The sequence below is a fragment of the Mytilus californianus genome, unplaced genomic scaffold (genome assembly GCF_021869535.1).
Source record: "Mytilus californianus isolate M0D057914Y unplaced genomic scaffold, xbMytCali1.0.p SCAF_3, whole genome shotgun sequence".
Classification (NCBI taxonomy): Eukaryota; Metazoa; Mollusca; class Bivalvia; order Mytilida; family Mytilidae; genus Mytilus; species Mytilus californianus.
In genome coordinates this window covers 31,840,473-31,857,152 of record NW_026262679.1, presented here as the reverse complement: position 1 = coordinate 31,857,152, position 16,680 = coordinate 31,840,473, and the positions used below count along the sequence as shown (strand labels likewise).

Genomic DNA, 16,680 nt, shown 5'->3' with positions numbered 1-16,680 from the left:
ATAAGCAAGGTCCGGACAGTACCAGACCTAAGACCTAAACTGACGACATAATAACATACAAATGTATATATAAAAAACAGTATCTATAGAAAAGGATTAGTGTCCAACGGATTAACTTTTTATCGTCAACGTGGTTTCCATTACGAAAAAATATATTTAACAATAGAATTAATTGAACACAAAGAAATGTAAAAGGTTAGATAAACGGATTAACAAATTGTCACTATAGCACTTAAAATATATTGTCTCAATTTGATTTATTTCTAATTCACATTTGTCCAAATCTTCCGGGTTATACATGTACTGGAAAATGTGTACTTTTTTTTAAAATAACAGCAGTTCCAACTTCTTATCTACTAGTATATAGATCCTATTGATTGATTGAATGGTTATTAACGTCCGGTAGCAAATATTACATGCACACCAGTACGAAAATACGCTGACATGATGTAAAATGAACCATTCGCGTGTTGTCAAGACCTACATACTTAGTCAATTTTGAACTAGTTCACAAGGTAACAGTAATTATTCCCAGAAACGAGTTGAAGAGTCTTCGTTCTAGTAAGATGTGTGCTTTGTGGCGAAGCCGAAAATAATAATTTTCAAGTTTTTTTGTTAACCCTTAAGGGATGATGTTTTTTTGCACTCAAGGCGAGTATACGTTATGGTGGTGGTACCGGCAATTACATGTATGTAGGTGGTATTTTCTAAACAATGCCCATAATATAAAAAGTTCCTCTAAGTTTATACACTAGCTGTCTGTATTTATTGTACACATACATGTCTTACAAGAATAGAAATTCCGCTGCATGTGTATTTCTCTTGCTTTAATTCTTTGTGTAGTTTTTAAAATGCATACATAGAAATACCAATTCCTATATTGTTAACTTTCTCTCTCTCTCTCTCTGTTTTTTTTTTTGTGGAAATGACGTGGATGCACGTGCTGTCGTGCCTCCGGGTAGTTACGCCCCTGCTATTATTACGTTTCATAACGAGTTAGAATTGGATATCGCTTGATATCAACTCGAGTTATCTAATTTTAATATGATAATAAACGAGCCTTTGATATCCAATTTTCACGAGCTGTTAAACCCATTTCTCTTAATATGGCCAACACTCGCATTCTGTTAAATTAAGAATTACGGCGAATCGTTGATGTAGTCTTTTGCACATACTGGTATGTCCTGTTCCGGTGTCAAACTTTAACATCAGACATTTTAAAACGTTTTGTTACTTCAGAATTAATAAAATTTGACAAAAAAGAAGATTTTCAGGTAATCACATATGTTCGTTGCCATGAACAAAATGTGCATCGTCTTAACCTTTGAGAGTCATCAATGACCTTATGAATAGTCAATGAAAATGTCGTAATCTCTTATCATGATGCTGGATAAGCCTATCAAATTAACGCAATTTTCGTATCACACTCCGAGAAATATCTGTTCATGCAAGAAATAGATAATTGGCCACAACAATAAGAGAATAGTTTGTTCATGTATCAATTTATATTCCTATTTGAATTGAGTAATCGAATTTTGACCTTTATTTATTTATATAATTTGTATTTTTGACAACTGAAAAGAGTAGCTTAAACGACCCATGAATATCTTGACTCGATTTATTTTGATCCTACTGTGTCGAATCATCATTGATGATTTTATATATTATATTTGATATTACATTTGCACATCACTGGTTTGGAATAAATCCTTGAGGTATTCGAATTATTTTCCAGGAGACAAAATAAAGAACTCTATTAGTAATGCGATGTCACCTGGAACACAAAACGTATAACTAATGAATAATATCAATAGTTTGATTAAATTTCAAAGCAATTAATATTTATGAAGTTTAAAGTAAACACACTATATGACTCTTCGTCATCAGTTCAAAGACATCATTATGCGTGGTAAAAGATAAAGATGGAATTATACTATCATTTAAGGACATTCTGTTTTTTCCGTTATTCATCCATGTACTGAATAACGTTTTTTTTCTCTCTCTCGAATACACATTCGAAAATGGATGTTAAATACTATATTTTGAAGAGCATCATATGTATTTTGGCACTTGCGTATGTTGGTAAGTAACTTTTATTCATCAATTAAATTTTTAATCAATTTATTTATTTAATTGATACTTTTAAATAACATGTACAATATATTTGTTTCATTGATTTAGCTTAATTACTTCAAAGATTTTATACATATTTTGCATCCAAAACACCGGAATCACACGATTATAATACCAGCAGAAAAGTTGTAATCAGAAATAACAGTAGACTTCTAAAGGAGTACCACAAGGGACAGTCTTATGATCTTTTGTGTTCCTTTGTGACATTAACGACCTTCAAGTCGTAAAAAAATCACCATGTGACTGTTTTGCAATATAGAAACAATGAGATGTGGTATGATAGCCAATGAGACAACTATCTATCAGAGACAAAATGACGTCGAGGTAAGTTACTATTTTAGGTCACTGTGTGGCCTTCAACAATGAGCAAAACCCATATCGTATAGTAAGCCATGAAAGGCCCCTATTTGACAAAATGTAAACAATTCAATCGCGTAAACTAACGTCCTCCTTTATGTACATAACAATAAGCAAAAAATCAAAAATGATCGACAGCGATCAACGACAAACACTGATTAACAGACTCCCGACCTGTTTACATTACGAATGATATCCAAGTGTTCACTTGGGTATAAAAATATGGCCATTCCTGGAATTTTCCCTTCAAGCAGTAAACCACATACTAGAGAATGGAATTGGTTTTGCTCTGGGAAATGTATAATGAATATGCAGCGGCCGAAACAGATGGGGAAATTGATTCCGATGTATTGTGAAGTGTCACGCTTTCTGCTCGTTTATGAACCTTTGCAACATTAAGATCGTAGATTGGTTATTGCATGGCAAAATATCTTACCCTATCCTTCATACCTTTAAAAATCCAATGTCCCGTCAACAACCTTGTCTACCCACTTTGGTGACCCTTCATGTACTCCTCATAAATATTCCTGAAATATTTGCTACTGGAGACTAACAACAATCGATCAATCATAACGACTAACGAACAGAGAAATTATTATAGTTCTTTCAACAAAAATAATATGTTTGTCAAATAAGCTTAAATACAATACTTCTGAGTATTTTCACAACATAAATGTGATATCACATGTACCTGTCTATTTTAATGTCTAATTATATGTACAAAATCCATTGCAACCAAATTTGCATTAACTGATCTAACCATCATCGACATATCACAAGACTGTTCGTGTCTTCTCCATTCTCGTATAGTCTTTCTGCAGAGACTATTGCTAGGGACATAAACACAAGGGACAAGTTAGTTGAGTAGCATTGTGGCCACAGTGACCCCTAATAACGAACTGAAAGCTTAAGTTACTGCTGGGTGCTTGGGAGAACTATGCCAAACAGTGGATGACAAGTCAAGGAAAGAGGGCGTTGAAAATACTTTGATTAAATCACCTAAGAAGATCAATGGTCACCAGTGTTATTTAAACCATTATGTTGCCAAAACATCTTTTTACAATGAAAACTCGTTATTATAACTGAAAAGGCTACTGACACAAAAAAAAGAACATTATATTAAATGGCCAATTAAAGAGTTAGACAATACCAGTATACTTGAATACCTCAAATGCTCTTCCACGATTAATCCTATCGCGATTACATATGCTTGTAAATTACAAGCCTGTAACTTTACTGCACATCCAGTTTAACTTTATTTCTGATGTAAAACGGTGTATATTCTTAAAAAGATTAATTAACATTTTATTTATATGTAGACCGGAAGATTTTAGTAGTAATTGTACTCAAGATATTGTTAGAAATCTTGAACTTCAATATGTCTACTGATTTCGTTGGACAGATTTTCCAAAATGGGAATTTGTATTGCAAAAGTTTCTATGATCTGTGTTCGCATGCGTATTGTTTTGTTTTATTCGTAAATCTAGAAGGCTTAGATTGCAGTTTTTTTTCTACCATTCGACATAGTTCATTCGCAATTTCTTATCTAATGTATAATAAGTGAGAAATACATTTTCACCAGTAATGATTATACTAAATGTATAGTTTAGGGTAGACAGTGGAAATGAGGAATGAGTCAAAGGGACAACAACCCAACTAAAGAGCAGAAACAACCCAAGGCCACCAATGGGTCTTCAAAGCAGCAAGAAAATCCCGCACGCGGAGGCGAGCTTCAGCTGGCCCGTACATAATAGTGTACCAGTTCAGCAAATAGACACCACATTAAACTCCGTAAAATACAAAGGAACCGAAATTAATAAAAACCCACACAAGACTAACAAAGGCTAGAGGTTCCTCGAATGGAACAGGCGCAACAATGTGATGGGGTTAAACATGTTTTGTGAGATCTCAACCGTCCTCCTATACCTCTAGCCAACGTGGAATAAACTAACACACAGCAATATGCACAGTAAAACTCAGTTTAAAAGAAGTCCGAGTCCAAACATTTAGCTTACTAAATTTCATTAATAATACTGCCGTTTTATGTTAATCTTAGCAACATGCGGACGCTTTTGATTTTGTGAAAAGGCATTATTTTCTATAATCAAAATTTTGTAGATTGTTCCAGTATTTCTAAGAATATTTCCGATGCCATCTTTGAAGGTTATGATAGTGGACTACGACCAGCATGTGAAAATGTCACACTTGTAAATATGACAATGGGGATAGCCGTACGCCAGGTTATTGGTTTGGTATGCACATTTTAGGCCTATTTTAGTATTAATAATGTTCAAAAGATAGCAATAACAATTGTAGAATTTTACTTTATCTTTTACCGACAATTATTATACGTGCATTATTAAGGACTTTCTGAACGCATGAGTAAGTAAATGTTAGCTATTAACAGGTGTAGATTGATTGGAATAATATTTATGGGCAGCTCTTGTTATGTCAGACATTAAATTGCAATTACGCTTTTAAAAATATTCCAACGAGCAGTTGATAAATGTTTTCAAGGACACAATGGACTATGATAAAATCATTAATGTCATACTGAACGCATATATGGTTCCATTATTTGTCCCAAACAATTCTCTTTTTTTGTCTATTGATGTCAAATATATTATTGTTTTACTATACTCTTGGGCTTATGATTTATGCAATGTTAATATTTTATTAATTAACAATGAACTTAAGATACAATATGTGGAAAATCCTTTTTAATATTCTATTTTCAGATTCTCCATTAATATTGAACTTATTCTAAACCATTTAATTTAAGAAATAGTAATTGGGTTAAAATATCTACCACATTATGAAGAGATCACGACTTTGTAGTGTGAAACATTTACACGACAAAACAAAGACACATTTTATAGGGTAACTAGAATAATCATATTCAGGTCAAGATAATGACATCAGTTTTTACTAAAAGTAACCAGTAAAGTTTATACTGAAAATCAAGCTTGTGTATGTGATGAAATGGTTGATTGTTGTTCTTGTTCATTCAAACGGTCGATTAGTGTTCCTACAGTAAACAAGAACAAACCGGGTCTGGTCCTGTGTCGCTACATGCAATTAGTTGAGACAACATGTATACCAGAGCATAATTAATCATCAAATATCAAAATCATTCACTTCAATAGGAGCCAAAAAAACTTTTCTTGTACAAGGAGTGTTTTAAAATTCAAACTATCGACAAACAGGAAGCGGCTACACGGCACATGTTAAAATTGCTCACTCGCTACATCTCAACATTATCAAGCAGCAGACAAAATGATCAATCAATCCCTTGCATAGAAGCCGAGAACGCTTTGACGAAAATTTTCATTGTACAAAGAGTGTTGTAAAATTTCAAGCTATCGGCAAATAGGAAATGGCTACACGACAGATTAAAAAATTGCTTACTCGCTACAACCCAACATTATCAAGCTACAGATCAAATATGAAATCATTCCCTTCCATAAAAATGTTTATGTTTGACAAAGTGTTCTTTTGGGTGGACAGACGGACGGAGTCGAGCGGTTGTTAGACCTGCCTCCGCCTTCAGCGACGCAGGTAAATCAATCAATAACTTCTCCGTCATCACTTTCCGTACATTGATTAATTGTTTTAAATTTCAACTATTGGTTTTATTTTTCTAGGACGAGCCAAATCAAATTGTCAAGTTAAATCTATGGATGAGATTGGTAAGTAATAATGAAAAATTCAATTGCACTTAGTATAATGAAGGAAGAGAAAACACAAAGGGGATGATCAAAAACCGGAAGTTGAAAAAAAAGAGGCAACACCAGATTCAAAAGGAAACAGACAAACAGCAGAATGAAGGGTAACAGTTTCCCTTCCGACTGTTACCTTGTAAACTATCTTTTGAATAATCAATCTCAGATGGTCGTTCTAGTCAAGGTTTTCCATACTATAGAAAGTCCCTGTTCTAGTGCAAAACTATGTTCATGTTTAAGTCACATTAATATTGTGTTGTCCTTGTAATCGTTGAATTTCCCTTTTTTGCACGTTAAGGTAGATCAAGTGTCTTCCGCCATCTTGGATTGTAAAATAACAGAAAGCAATCGGTCTAGATCTTTAATGAATTGTTTAATAATACTGGAAATACCCAGTAGATGTCAGACGAGGTTCGTTGAAAGTTTAAAGCTTGAATTACGAACAATACAAATAATAAACGAATTCCATTTTTTACTGATACTTTGAAATGAACACATTAATTTCATTTGAGATTTAATGTGTAAAAAACTCTAATGATGCAAGAAGTTAACAATTAAAAAACTCATTATTTTGATTCAGTTTTCCTCTACACAACATAATCACGCTAGATAAATTATTCATTTTATATAAACAAAAATAAAAGGTAATAAATGGCGATTAAGATAACTTTTAATTTCCAAATAAATTCATAATTACGGGAAATTACCATTAGTTTATTAATTCTCTATTTGAAATAATCATAGTTATATCCATGCCAATATTGTTCTTCCAAATATCTATTAAACAAACATAAATTCCCAGTTGTGAATCATATCACATGTCCAATTACTATCTGATTGATGTACAATCATTGTTTTTAAATTATCGTCTGTTATGACACTTCTAAAGTTTACTTTGCAAATTTTATTTATTCGTCCTAAAAATCGTATTTTTGTTGTATTTGGTCCATTGCTCCCCAATTAAGTTTTTGTTATATCAGCCTTAGCTATTGATATTACACACTTTGATGAAGATTCATGGGCGTACAAGTAACATCGACATCAATGATCCCATTGGGTTTACATTCTGCTTCATTGTTTACGTTCGTTTTTATGTCTTCCGATCTATGTAGAATCACTTTGATATAGCTACGATACACTTTGGCCTGTAAAACCAATTCGGAGCATATCACCGGAAAATAATTAAGTTTACATGATAACAGTTAGATAATCATAATAAAAGAACGTGTTCCAATCTCCCCCGAGTTGCATATATTTCATCTGTGCAAAGGCAATAACAAAAAAATAATCTTTTTTTGATGTTTTTTAAAACTTTTTACAGATATCTTGAAGAAATGCATGCTCGAAAGCCCGCACTTAATGCAATTTTCCATATAATTTATATTTCCATGGGGCAGAACTTTTTTTTCCAGTCGATCTGCAATGATTTTTGAAACGGTCCGAGACATTGCTGATATTAACGTCTGATATAAGTTTGATGATAATTTGGCAAGAAATCTTTGATCGTTCCAGATGAAGGTAAATCCAGAAAACGCTTTGGACGCATGACATTTATAAAGTGTTGTTTTCATTTTTTGTAAACGTGAGAGCGCATACCAGTCTTTTACATGTATTTTTTTAAGCGTATGATGAGTTTGTTTTTGTTAGTTTCAGAATATGTTTTGTTTGAATCAGAGTTGTTTTTATAAAGTATGATTTATCCCTCCTTAAAACAAGATATTTGTATCCACGTTGGCCATTCTTTTTTTATGAAACAAAGTTTGAATACTAGAATTAAGGGTAGAGACGTCAAATAATTGAAGAGGAAAGTGACTTTGATTATATGTACTACAACAGATCTTTCGAAATTTTTAGTATCTGCATTTGATTCACACCACCCCTAGAGGAGGTAGTTTCACATTATTTCTTAAAACCGGCTTTGATTGGTGATAAAATTGATATTAATAGTTTTGAGAGAGGTTTTTTAAGCACTTAGCAGACCCAGCATTATAACTTTGTTTGTAAGGACACTATTGTAACACTCCTCTTTGTTTTCAATTCAAATGAAATATAGAACAAACCTATGATTGTTCAGGATTTGCTCTCTGGTAAGTCTCGTGGTTTTGTATGTTGAATTACCAAGTGTATTGTCAATACATCAATTCGGTATCAAGCAGTTTATGTAATGTGATTTACACACAAAAACAATATTATACGGAACATTATCTGAGGAAAACACCATATTTGTCACCGAGGTGAGACAGGTGTTTAGCAACGTTTGGGTCTTTAAAGATAGATGGACAGTTGGATAAATTATGAAGTTAGGAATGCGAAACGAAACTAAAGCAAATACGGAACACGTATTTCCATTTACTTCTGCTAAAGTAATACCACGGCTTGAGAAAATAATAGTTGCAGAAGGTATAATCCGTCATCGGTCATATAACAAACATAAAGGTTAACTTGGTAAATTTTACAGAAATAAAGTTTGGAATTCCTTCAGGTAGAGTTTACCATTATTGGTGTATTTTATGGTATTGACTTTTTTGTTAGGTCCCTTTTAGTGGTACTAGGCTGTGACGACTTTCGAATCGGAGTTCGTTTCCTCTTGATATATAATACTGGGTTAATACCGTTTGTAATAGACTGTACGTCTCCGGAAGTATCAACTACTAGTAAATATGGTCCTACCCCATTTCAATATTTTATTTTACTAGCACTTGATCGATACCACATTTGGTGGACTGTTAGTCCCCAGAGTATCATAAATTAGTTCTCCACTGAAATGCATTATAACATACATTTCTTAACTTTTCCATAGATGAATTAAGAAATTTAAAAAAAACTATGGTTCCATCAAAATTCATTTTAGGTACCTGATTTCTTTTAATGCCGTCTAAACATATATCTCCATACATTTATATAATATACTGTTCGCTTTTAATTTTTGGGTTTTAAGCGTTCCAAATAAAAAAAAAAAACCAGAAAATTGATTCGGACCTATTTTTGTAATATTTTTTTAAATCTCCATCAGAGAAGACGATTTGGAATATTCGGTTTGTTTGCAATTAGTTATGTTTGTGTTTGTACACTGAACCAACAAAAGTAAGGATCATAAACTTAAGACATTTACTATTATAATTACATTAAGGTTCTTAAGATGAAACGATTACTTCAAATTAAGCTATTAAAAGTAAAACTGTTAAAATTTTAATTGCAATGGATTAGGAGAAACTCGGTGGAAAAGTCTATGAATTTGACACTGAAGGTTTTGTTCTTTTTAGGAGAATGCACATGATTAAAATCTGTTTGGCCCAAAATGTTTATCCGTCGGGTAAATGTTCTCAGTTACGATTGATTCTGATAACAAAAGGCAACTTCATTCGAACAGTCGGAGTTGAAAGTTCAAAACCTTAAATTGAAATTACATTAAAAACGCACGTGTCCTTACACACGACGTTATATTGTTTGGTCTTCCAAGCGCTCCACAAAACATCATTCTAAATTATTAACATCAATGTTATCAGCAATCAAAGCCGGACTTCAAAGTTTTTGTGAAACTACCTATTCTAGAGGTAGCGTGAATTATAATGATGTGGATACTAAAAAATCCCAAAGATCTTTTAGAGTACATTCAATCTAATCTAAGACTCTTTCATCTTTCAATAGTATTAAAACATTTGTTTTTTCAACACTTTACACAAGTATTCCCCATTGCAAACTAAAAGACAAATTGAAAGATTTGGTCCGGCTTTGTTTCATAAAAAAGAATTGCCAACGTAGATACAAGTATTTTGTCTTAGGGAGGGAAAAATTGTACTTTGTAAAAAATCACTTTGATTCAAACATATAAATCTCTGAAACACATGATCAAGATGCTTGATTTCTTTGATTGAAAACATATTTGTAATGTTTGGAGGACGCGTTTTCAACAAACAATCGGCATTCCTATGGGAAACAACTGTGCTCCTCTTCTTGCCGACTTGTTCCTTTATTCATATGAGGCTGACTTCATACAGGAACTTCTTAGGAAGAAAGAAAGAAAGAAAAGAAGTTAGCAGTATCCTTTAACTTCACTTTCTATTATATAGATGATGTTCTCTCACTAAATATTCCAAAATTTGGTGACTATGTTGAACGCATCTATCCCACCGAACTTGAGATAAAGGATACACCAGATGCAGTTAAGTCTGCCTCATATCTTGACTTTCATCTAGAAATTTACAATGAGGGTCTGTTGAAAACAGAACTTTACAACAAAAGAGATGATTTCAGCTTCTCAATTGTGAACTTTCCATTTCTATATAGCAACATTCCAGCAGCGCCCTCATACGCAACATTTATCTCCAAGTTGATACAATATTCCAGTGCTTGTATTTCCTATCATGATTTCCTTGATAGAGGGTTGCTGCTCACAAGGAAGCTATTAAACCAAGAGTTCCAAGTAGTGAAGTTGAAATCATCCCTTTGTAAATTTTACGGACGCCATCACGAGTTGGTTGACCGTTATGAAATATCCGTTTCACAGATGACAACGGATAGGTTCCAATTGTCGTAACTACAATACCGTCCCCTTTTCCTCGAATGTGACCTACCGAATTAGACTTATCAACGGGTTTGTACTAACATGAGAAATACGACGAGTGCCACATGTGGAGCAGGATCTGCTTACCCTTCGGTAGCACATGAGATCACCCCCAGTTTTTGGTGGGGTTCGTGTTGCTCAGTCTTTAGTTTTCTATGTTGTGTTTTATGTACTGTTGTGTGTCTGTTTGTCTGTTTTCTTTTTTTTTTTTTTTGCCATGTCATTGTCATTATATTTTCGACTTATAAGTTTGAATGTCCCTTTGGTATCTTTCGCCTATCTTTTTTCCTTCTTATTTTTGAACGTGTCAGGAGAAAAATAATGACATTGATATAAACTGAAATTGGGTATTAGTCGCAAAGAGTCACAATGTCTTCCATTTTGTCATCATATTTGTTCGGTACATAGTTATGGAAATATCTCTTAAGGTCTATTATATTTATTTGATATAAATATTTATTTTGCCGAAAATTTGATTTAATAAAATCATTGTTGTTTGTCGGTTCGTCCTGGTTTTGCTATGGACTTGTTTCAACTTTCTTCGACCTTTGATTTGTTCCCTTTTGTCTGTCACATTATACATATGATAAAATAAATATGTATATATTTAGCTTTAATCATAGTACTTTCTGTGTCAAATAATAACAATTTCACGATTTAAGCTTTAAAAAATATGCATCCTAAAATCTATGTGATATGCAAACAAGTTCCCACATTTATTAAACATTACTAAACATATTTCATTTAAAAGTACCCAAAGTCAAAATAGCATAATCAGTGTTTATATGATGATCTGAACGTGCTTTATTGAATCTTACACATAATATACCTTGTTTAATATTATGTGTGTTATATTTAAGAAATGGAATGACTGCTTGCTAAATTGGGACCCAAAAGATTATGGTGGATTAGACAACATCATAGTGCCAATCAAGAGAGTCTGGATACCAGATCTTACATTATATGACAGGTAAGTACCATGAGTTTAAATGTATATTTTATAAGTCGTATCAAATGTTACTTTGAACTGATTATCACGAGGGTACCCAGTTTGCACCTACTTTGACAGTGTTTTAAACTATAGCAATGTTTATTTAAGAAACAGACAAAATTTTCATTTTGTGTTTATTTTGTAGATGTATCCTTATTTACTATATATTTCCACAAGGGTATTTTTAAATCCATACTGAATTATAGAAAAATAAATTTGAACGGACCTCCAAAATGATTAAAGATTCTGCAATGAGGATCGGAGTACATAAATTGCACTTATGCTCAACTACACACCAATAAGAATCGAATGACTAACGTTTTGTTTCATTCTCCACTTTTTTTGAACAATTTGACAATAGTCTATCCCAACTGTTCAGTTTGTAAGAGATGGATGCCTGTGAATATTTTAATTGTTCATTTTTAAAAGTTGTCTTTTAGTAAACGTCACATGAGACGTTTCGGTTGATTTCACTTTTATTACTGGATACGTCATTTGTTTTTATATAAAGTGACTGTTTGTCAACATTTATATATATTTAGCTACGTTAAAATAGGTGTATAAAGGCAAATTATAAAAATACAAATTGTTTAGTCTCTAAGAAAATCTGTGAGATTTTCGCTGCATTTTTTTGCAAATTTTGGTACTTGGTGCAATTTCAGTACTGTGAAATTACATATTTTACCTCTTGTTCAATTTTGCTGCTTTCATAATACATATTCTTCTCCTTGATTGCATTATTGGAATCTCCATCCCCTATTCTTTGACCCTGTGATTTTTGCGATTTCTGCATTTTGCTGTTTTATTATTTTGTTACTCGTTAAAAATTTTGGCCATTTTGTAGGAGCCTGTTGGCTTTACAATTCCTTATTTATTATACATTTTTCCTCACTGGTGGCTCTTATCAATCAAAATTTTAGTCAATCACTAAGTACATATTGAACTCTCAAAAAAGGGGTACGTTTTAATTCTGATGGTTCACATCATTCCAGTTTGTCTGATTTATAAAGTAATCAGTTCTAATATTCAAAGTTAAAGTCGTGTTCATTCATGTTTTAAACACTTAAATGCAGCATATTTTTCGATTGTTTTGCAGAAGTGATGGACGTTTAAACATGTTTAATGGCAAATGGTCAAATATTATTTTAACATGTCATGTTTCAAAGGGACCACAGATGTATAACTAACAATTTGAAGCTATATTCTACATGTATAGTATTTTTCGATTTATGTGTGCTTAATCATTTATGTGATTTATATTAACTGTGTATTCTTCATTTTCTAAGCAACAACCTGTAATTAAATAATGAGTATGGATTATTTGATTTAATATATCGTTTACAGCACCACTACAGAATTCGGCGGAATTAAAGACTATAGGGCTCTTATTTATTCTGATGGAACAGTTTATTATAACTTCCCAACCGTCCTAGAAGGTCTGTGTCCAATCGATGTCTTAAACTTTCCTTTCGATACTCAAGTATGTGCATTAGTATTTGGCTCCTGGAATCACCATGGACTAGAAATAGACTTATATCCCAGACACAACCCTGGGGATCTCTCAACTTTGAGATCTAACGTTGAATGGTTAGTTCCAAAGGTTGCAGTAGAAAGACACAACATAAAATATACGTGTTGCCCGGCGCCCTATCCAGATCTCACTTTTAATGTACATTTGCAGCGCAAACCTGCTTACTACGTCATCAACATATTGGTACCGTCAGTGATGATAACAGTTTTGGCTATACTAGGATATTTTCTTCCGGTTGATTCTGGAGAAAAGGTTTCACTGGTTATCACAGTAATGCTTGCAATGTCGGTTTTTCAACTGTTAGTTGCAGACAAACTTCCACCATCAGCTGAATCAACACCTTGGATAAGTAAGACATGTTTGAAAAATAATTTAGATACACTTATAGCAACACAATATTTATATATTTCAGTGTCTTAATGTGTTTTTATGTGGTAGCCATTATTTCATTTTAAGAAAGAGTTAAAAAGAAAATAAAAAAACGTTTTGAGTCACCGTACACTGGTATTCAATTCTTTTAACATTAACAATCTTTTGAGAGCACAAAACAAAAAAACCCAATAACATTGTTTGAACTGTTCTTTATACTTGCCTCAATGTTAAGTAAGGCAACAAGATTTATTATTATACACAAATTCATAATTTTAATTTTCAGTGTTTTTCTTCAATTTTATCCTTGGTTTATCAGCGGTATCCACCATACTACAAGTGCTTGTTATAAATTTGTATTACCGCGGTGAAAGAGAGATATCAACATGCCTGAAGTATTACGTCATCAAACCTCTTTGCCATATCACAGGTGTTTCTATACCTGGAGAAGATCCACCGTCTTATTGTAGTAGAAAGGTAAGGAGGGGTACTTTTATATAAGGAACAAATATCCCTTTGTATTATAACAAATAACAAATTAATTTTGTTCATTACATGAATTACATTCACCATTTATTCCCTACAAGAGATACATATGAGTTAACACGGAAGTTTCAGTTAAAGTCAAATTATACTTCTGAATCAATTTTAAAAAAAATTGAATATGTTTTATATACTTGAATTGGTAAGTTTTACTATACAACAAAAGTACGTGGACTATTTTGTAAAAGACAATCCTTTATCATAACAAAATCTACAGAAATATACTCTAATTCGTCAATATTTATCCGTATACATATGCAGTAACCTTAACTACGATACCCCTGGTTAGAAATTCGGCCACCGCACAGCGCAATTGCGTGGGAAAATCCTTGATGAAAGAATGTACAAAAACGTGCACTGGAAGGTAATAAGTAATAGTTGAATCTTAAAGAACAAATTTTATACAGCAAATGATTTAACAATGGTATGGAAAAGTTTGATAAACAAATGGAAACGCATAAAACATATCAAAAGATTAATATCGCTTTAGTAATTCACTTATTTTTCACGTAATCCATGATTCTCTGTTGACTGTTTATCAATGTCACGATCCGGTAAACTTCGGCAACAATCTCGAAAGTTAATTAGCTTGCGATCAACAATCACTGATTAAATAGTATTTGTCGATAATATGTTATAGATTGACAATAAATCTTAAAAACGTGCATAGAGAACTTAGTTTAGTATATATACATGCATTAGTTCACTAATTTCCTTAACATAATAATTACATGAAACTCGTTTCGTATGACTTTAAAATTAAGGTATCATTTCTAAAAAAGCTGGAATATATAAATAAAAGGAAACAGTTATTTGCGTATGTTGTAAACTCGTTAATCTATTTCTAATATATCAACCAAGAGAAAAACGTGAGGAAATCGCAAAAAAACATTCGACCGGAATCATAAAATTGACCGGGTGCTATCCATCATGCATCAACCGAATTCAAGACTACGAAAAATGTCACACAATCGATAAATGTTTAGATCACACGACTATTGTGATGTCATTAGATCCAATATGCCTTTTACTATCGAGTTTACACACCGAAACACCGTGTATCATTCGAGAGAAACAATGGGGAAAAACCAATAATGGACGGAATAGTTCTTGAATAGCAACACAAATGCTACAAACAGTTCTTTGTTACAGATTAACAGTGACCCTAATATTATATTCTTTAAGAAAATAAACACCAAATCTCGCATATTTTGTAATGTTTCCTCCTATCTCTTGTGTTTATTAAAGATTTGATTACTTCTAATCACGATATAAAAAGAAACTTTTTATTTCAGATCCAATGTTCCGATTTTACAAAGCCACAAGAAGCAAAGAATTCAGTGATGTGGCAAAGTTTTTCTATTGCAGTAGATCGGCTTGGCATTGCCTTGTTCTCATTTACTCTTGTTATTGGAATTGCTACTGTATTTAACCAAATGACAGGGAGTTCCTAGACTACGTATTGTGTGAAAGGAACTTACAAATATATTTTGTTTTACTCGATTTACTCAAACCCATTTGTTTATCCTGTTTTAATGAATACTAGAATGTATGTTATTACTACTATTTAATCTTTTAAGTTCAAAGTTCTGCAAAAAACACGACCTTTAACGCAACGATCAAATGCTGAAGCTAAAATTGTCATTTGAAGAGTTATAATAATTCACCACTTTAAAATCTTTAGCACTTTTGGTAAACTTTTAAAAGCGTACACGATTTTTTATATCTCAATGTTCCGGTTTACATGTATTTTCCATTGATGTAGATATTCCTTAACCATATTCTGTGCAATTAAAAGTAGCAATTGTAACATTTGATCTAACCAAGATAGCTGTTTGTTTTTTATACATACATATTTTCCAAAGGATGTGCATGTTTCTACTCATGCTGGTCATTACAATAGCTTTCAAATACACATGTGCATAAATGTACTAAGATAGCTCAACATTCATTTTCCAAAAACGTTGTTCCCATTTTCAGTTATGTCATTTTTAGGAGACAGTCTGCTATTTTGAACGTATACAATGTACATAAATGAATGCATGCTAACAAAAAAAAAAACTCTTCAATAGAAATGGAATCTCATGTTACTTGTAATTGTTTTTTTTAATATAATTAATAATATGTATAGACATCGTTGTCATTTTAATGAATAGGCTGACGTCACAGCAATTATTTATTGTCTCTACTCTCTTTTGCTTATTGAGAATTAGAATATGTTTCAATTGAAACATTCGTAAGAAACAAGTTATATCAGCTGTTGTTGGAATATTATAATGTTATGAATAAATTGAAAGTAATATTGCAAAATTCGTAAAAATTATGTAAACAATTGAATTTAAACAGAATTTTTGTTATGAAGTCATTGTAATTGATCACTTTCAAACATTATTTTTTATTATGTGAAATTTCACAGGAATTCAAAAGGTAAAAAGATTTTGTAATGATTATCAACGTTTATTTGTTTTAA

At 32.3% G+C, this 16,680-nt stretch overlaps 1 protein-coding gene across 1 annotated transcript; it reads left to right on the top strand.

The window, feature by feature from the left end:
• The first annotated feature begins 6,094 nt into the window (after window positions 1–6,094).
• On the top strand, window positions 6,095–16,471 carry LOC127734401 (neuronal acetylcholine receptor subunit alpha-10-like). The gene is made up of 5 exons (XM_052244257.1): window positions 6,095–6,179; window positions 11,637–11,746; window positions 13,112–13,647; window positions 13,954–14,144; window positions 15,506–16,471. Exons 1-5 carry the CDS (start codon window positions 6,171–6,173, stop codon window positions 15,662–15,664), a joined length of 1,005 nt encoding a protein of 334 aa, XP_052100217.1. The 5' UTR covers window positions 6,095–6,170; the 3' UTR covers window positions 15,665–16,471.
• The last annotated feature ends 209 nt before the right edge of the window (window positions 16,472–16,680 follow it).

What these genes read in the sequence shown, in the direction of transcription:
- LOC127734401 (XM_052244257.1), top strand. An exon ending in GATCTTACATTATATGACAG is followed by an intron (nt 11,747 to 13,111) that starts GTAAGTACCATG and finishes TATCGTTTACAG; the next exon opens with CACCACTACAGAATTCGGCG. An exon ending in TGAATCAACACCTTGGATAA is followed by an intron (nt 13,648 to 13,953) that starts GTAAGACATGTT and finishes TTTAATTTTCAG; the next exon opens with TGTTTTTCTTCAATTTTATC.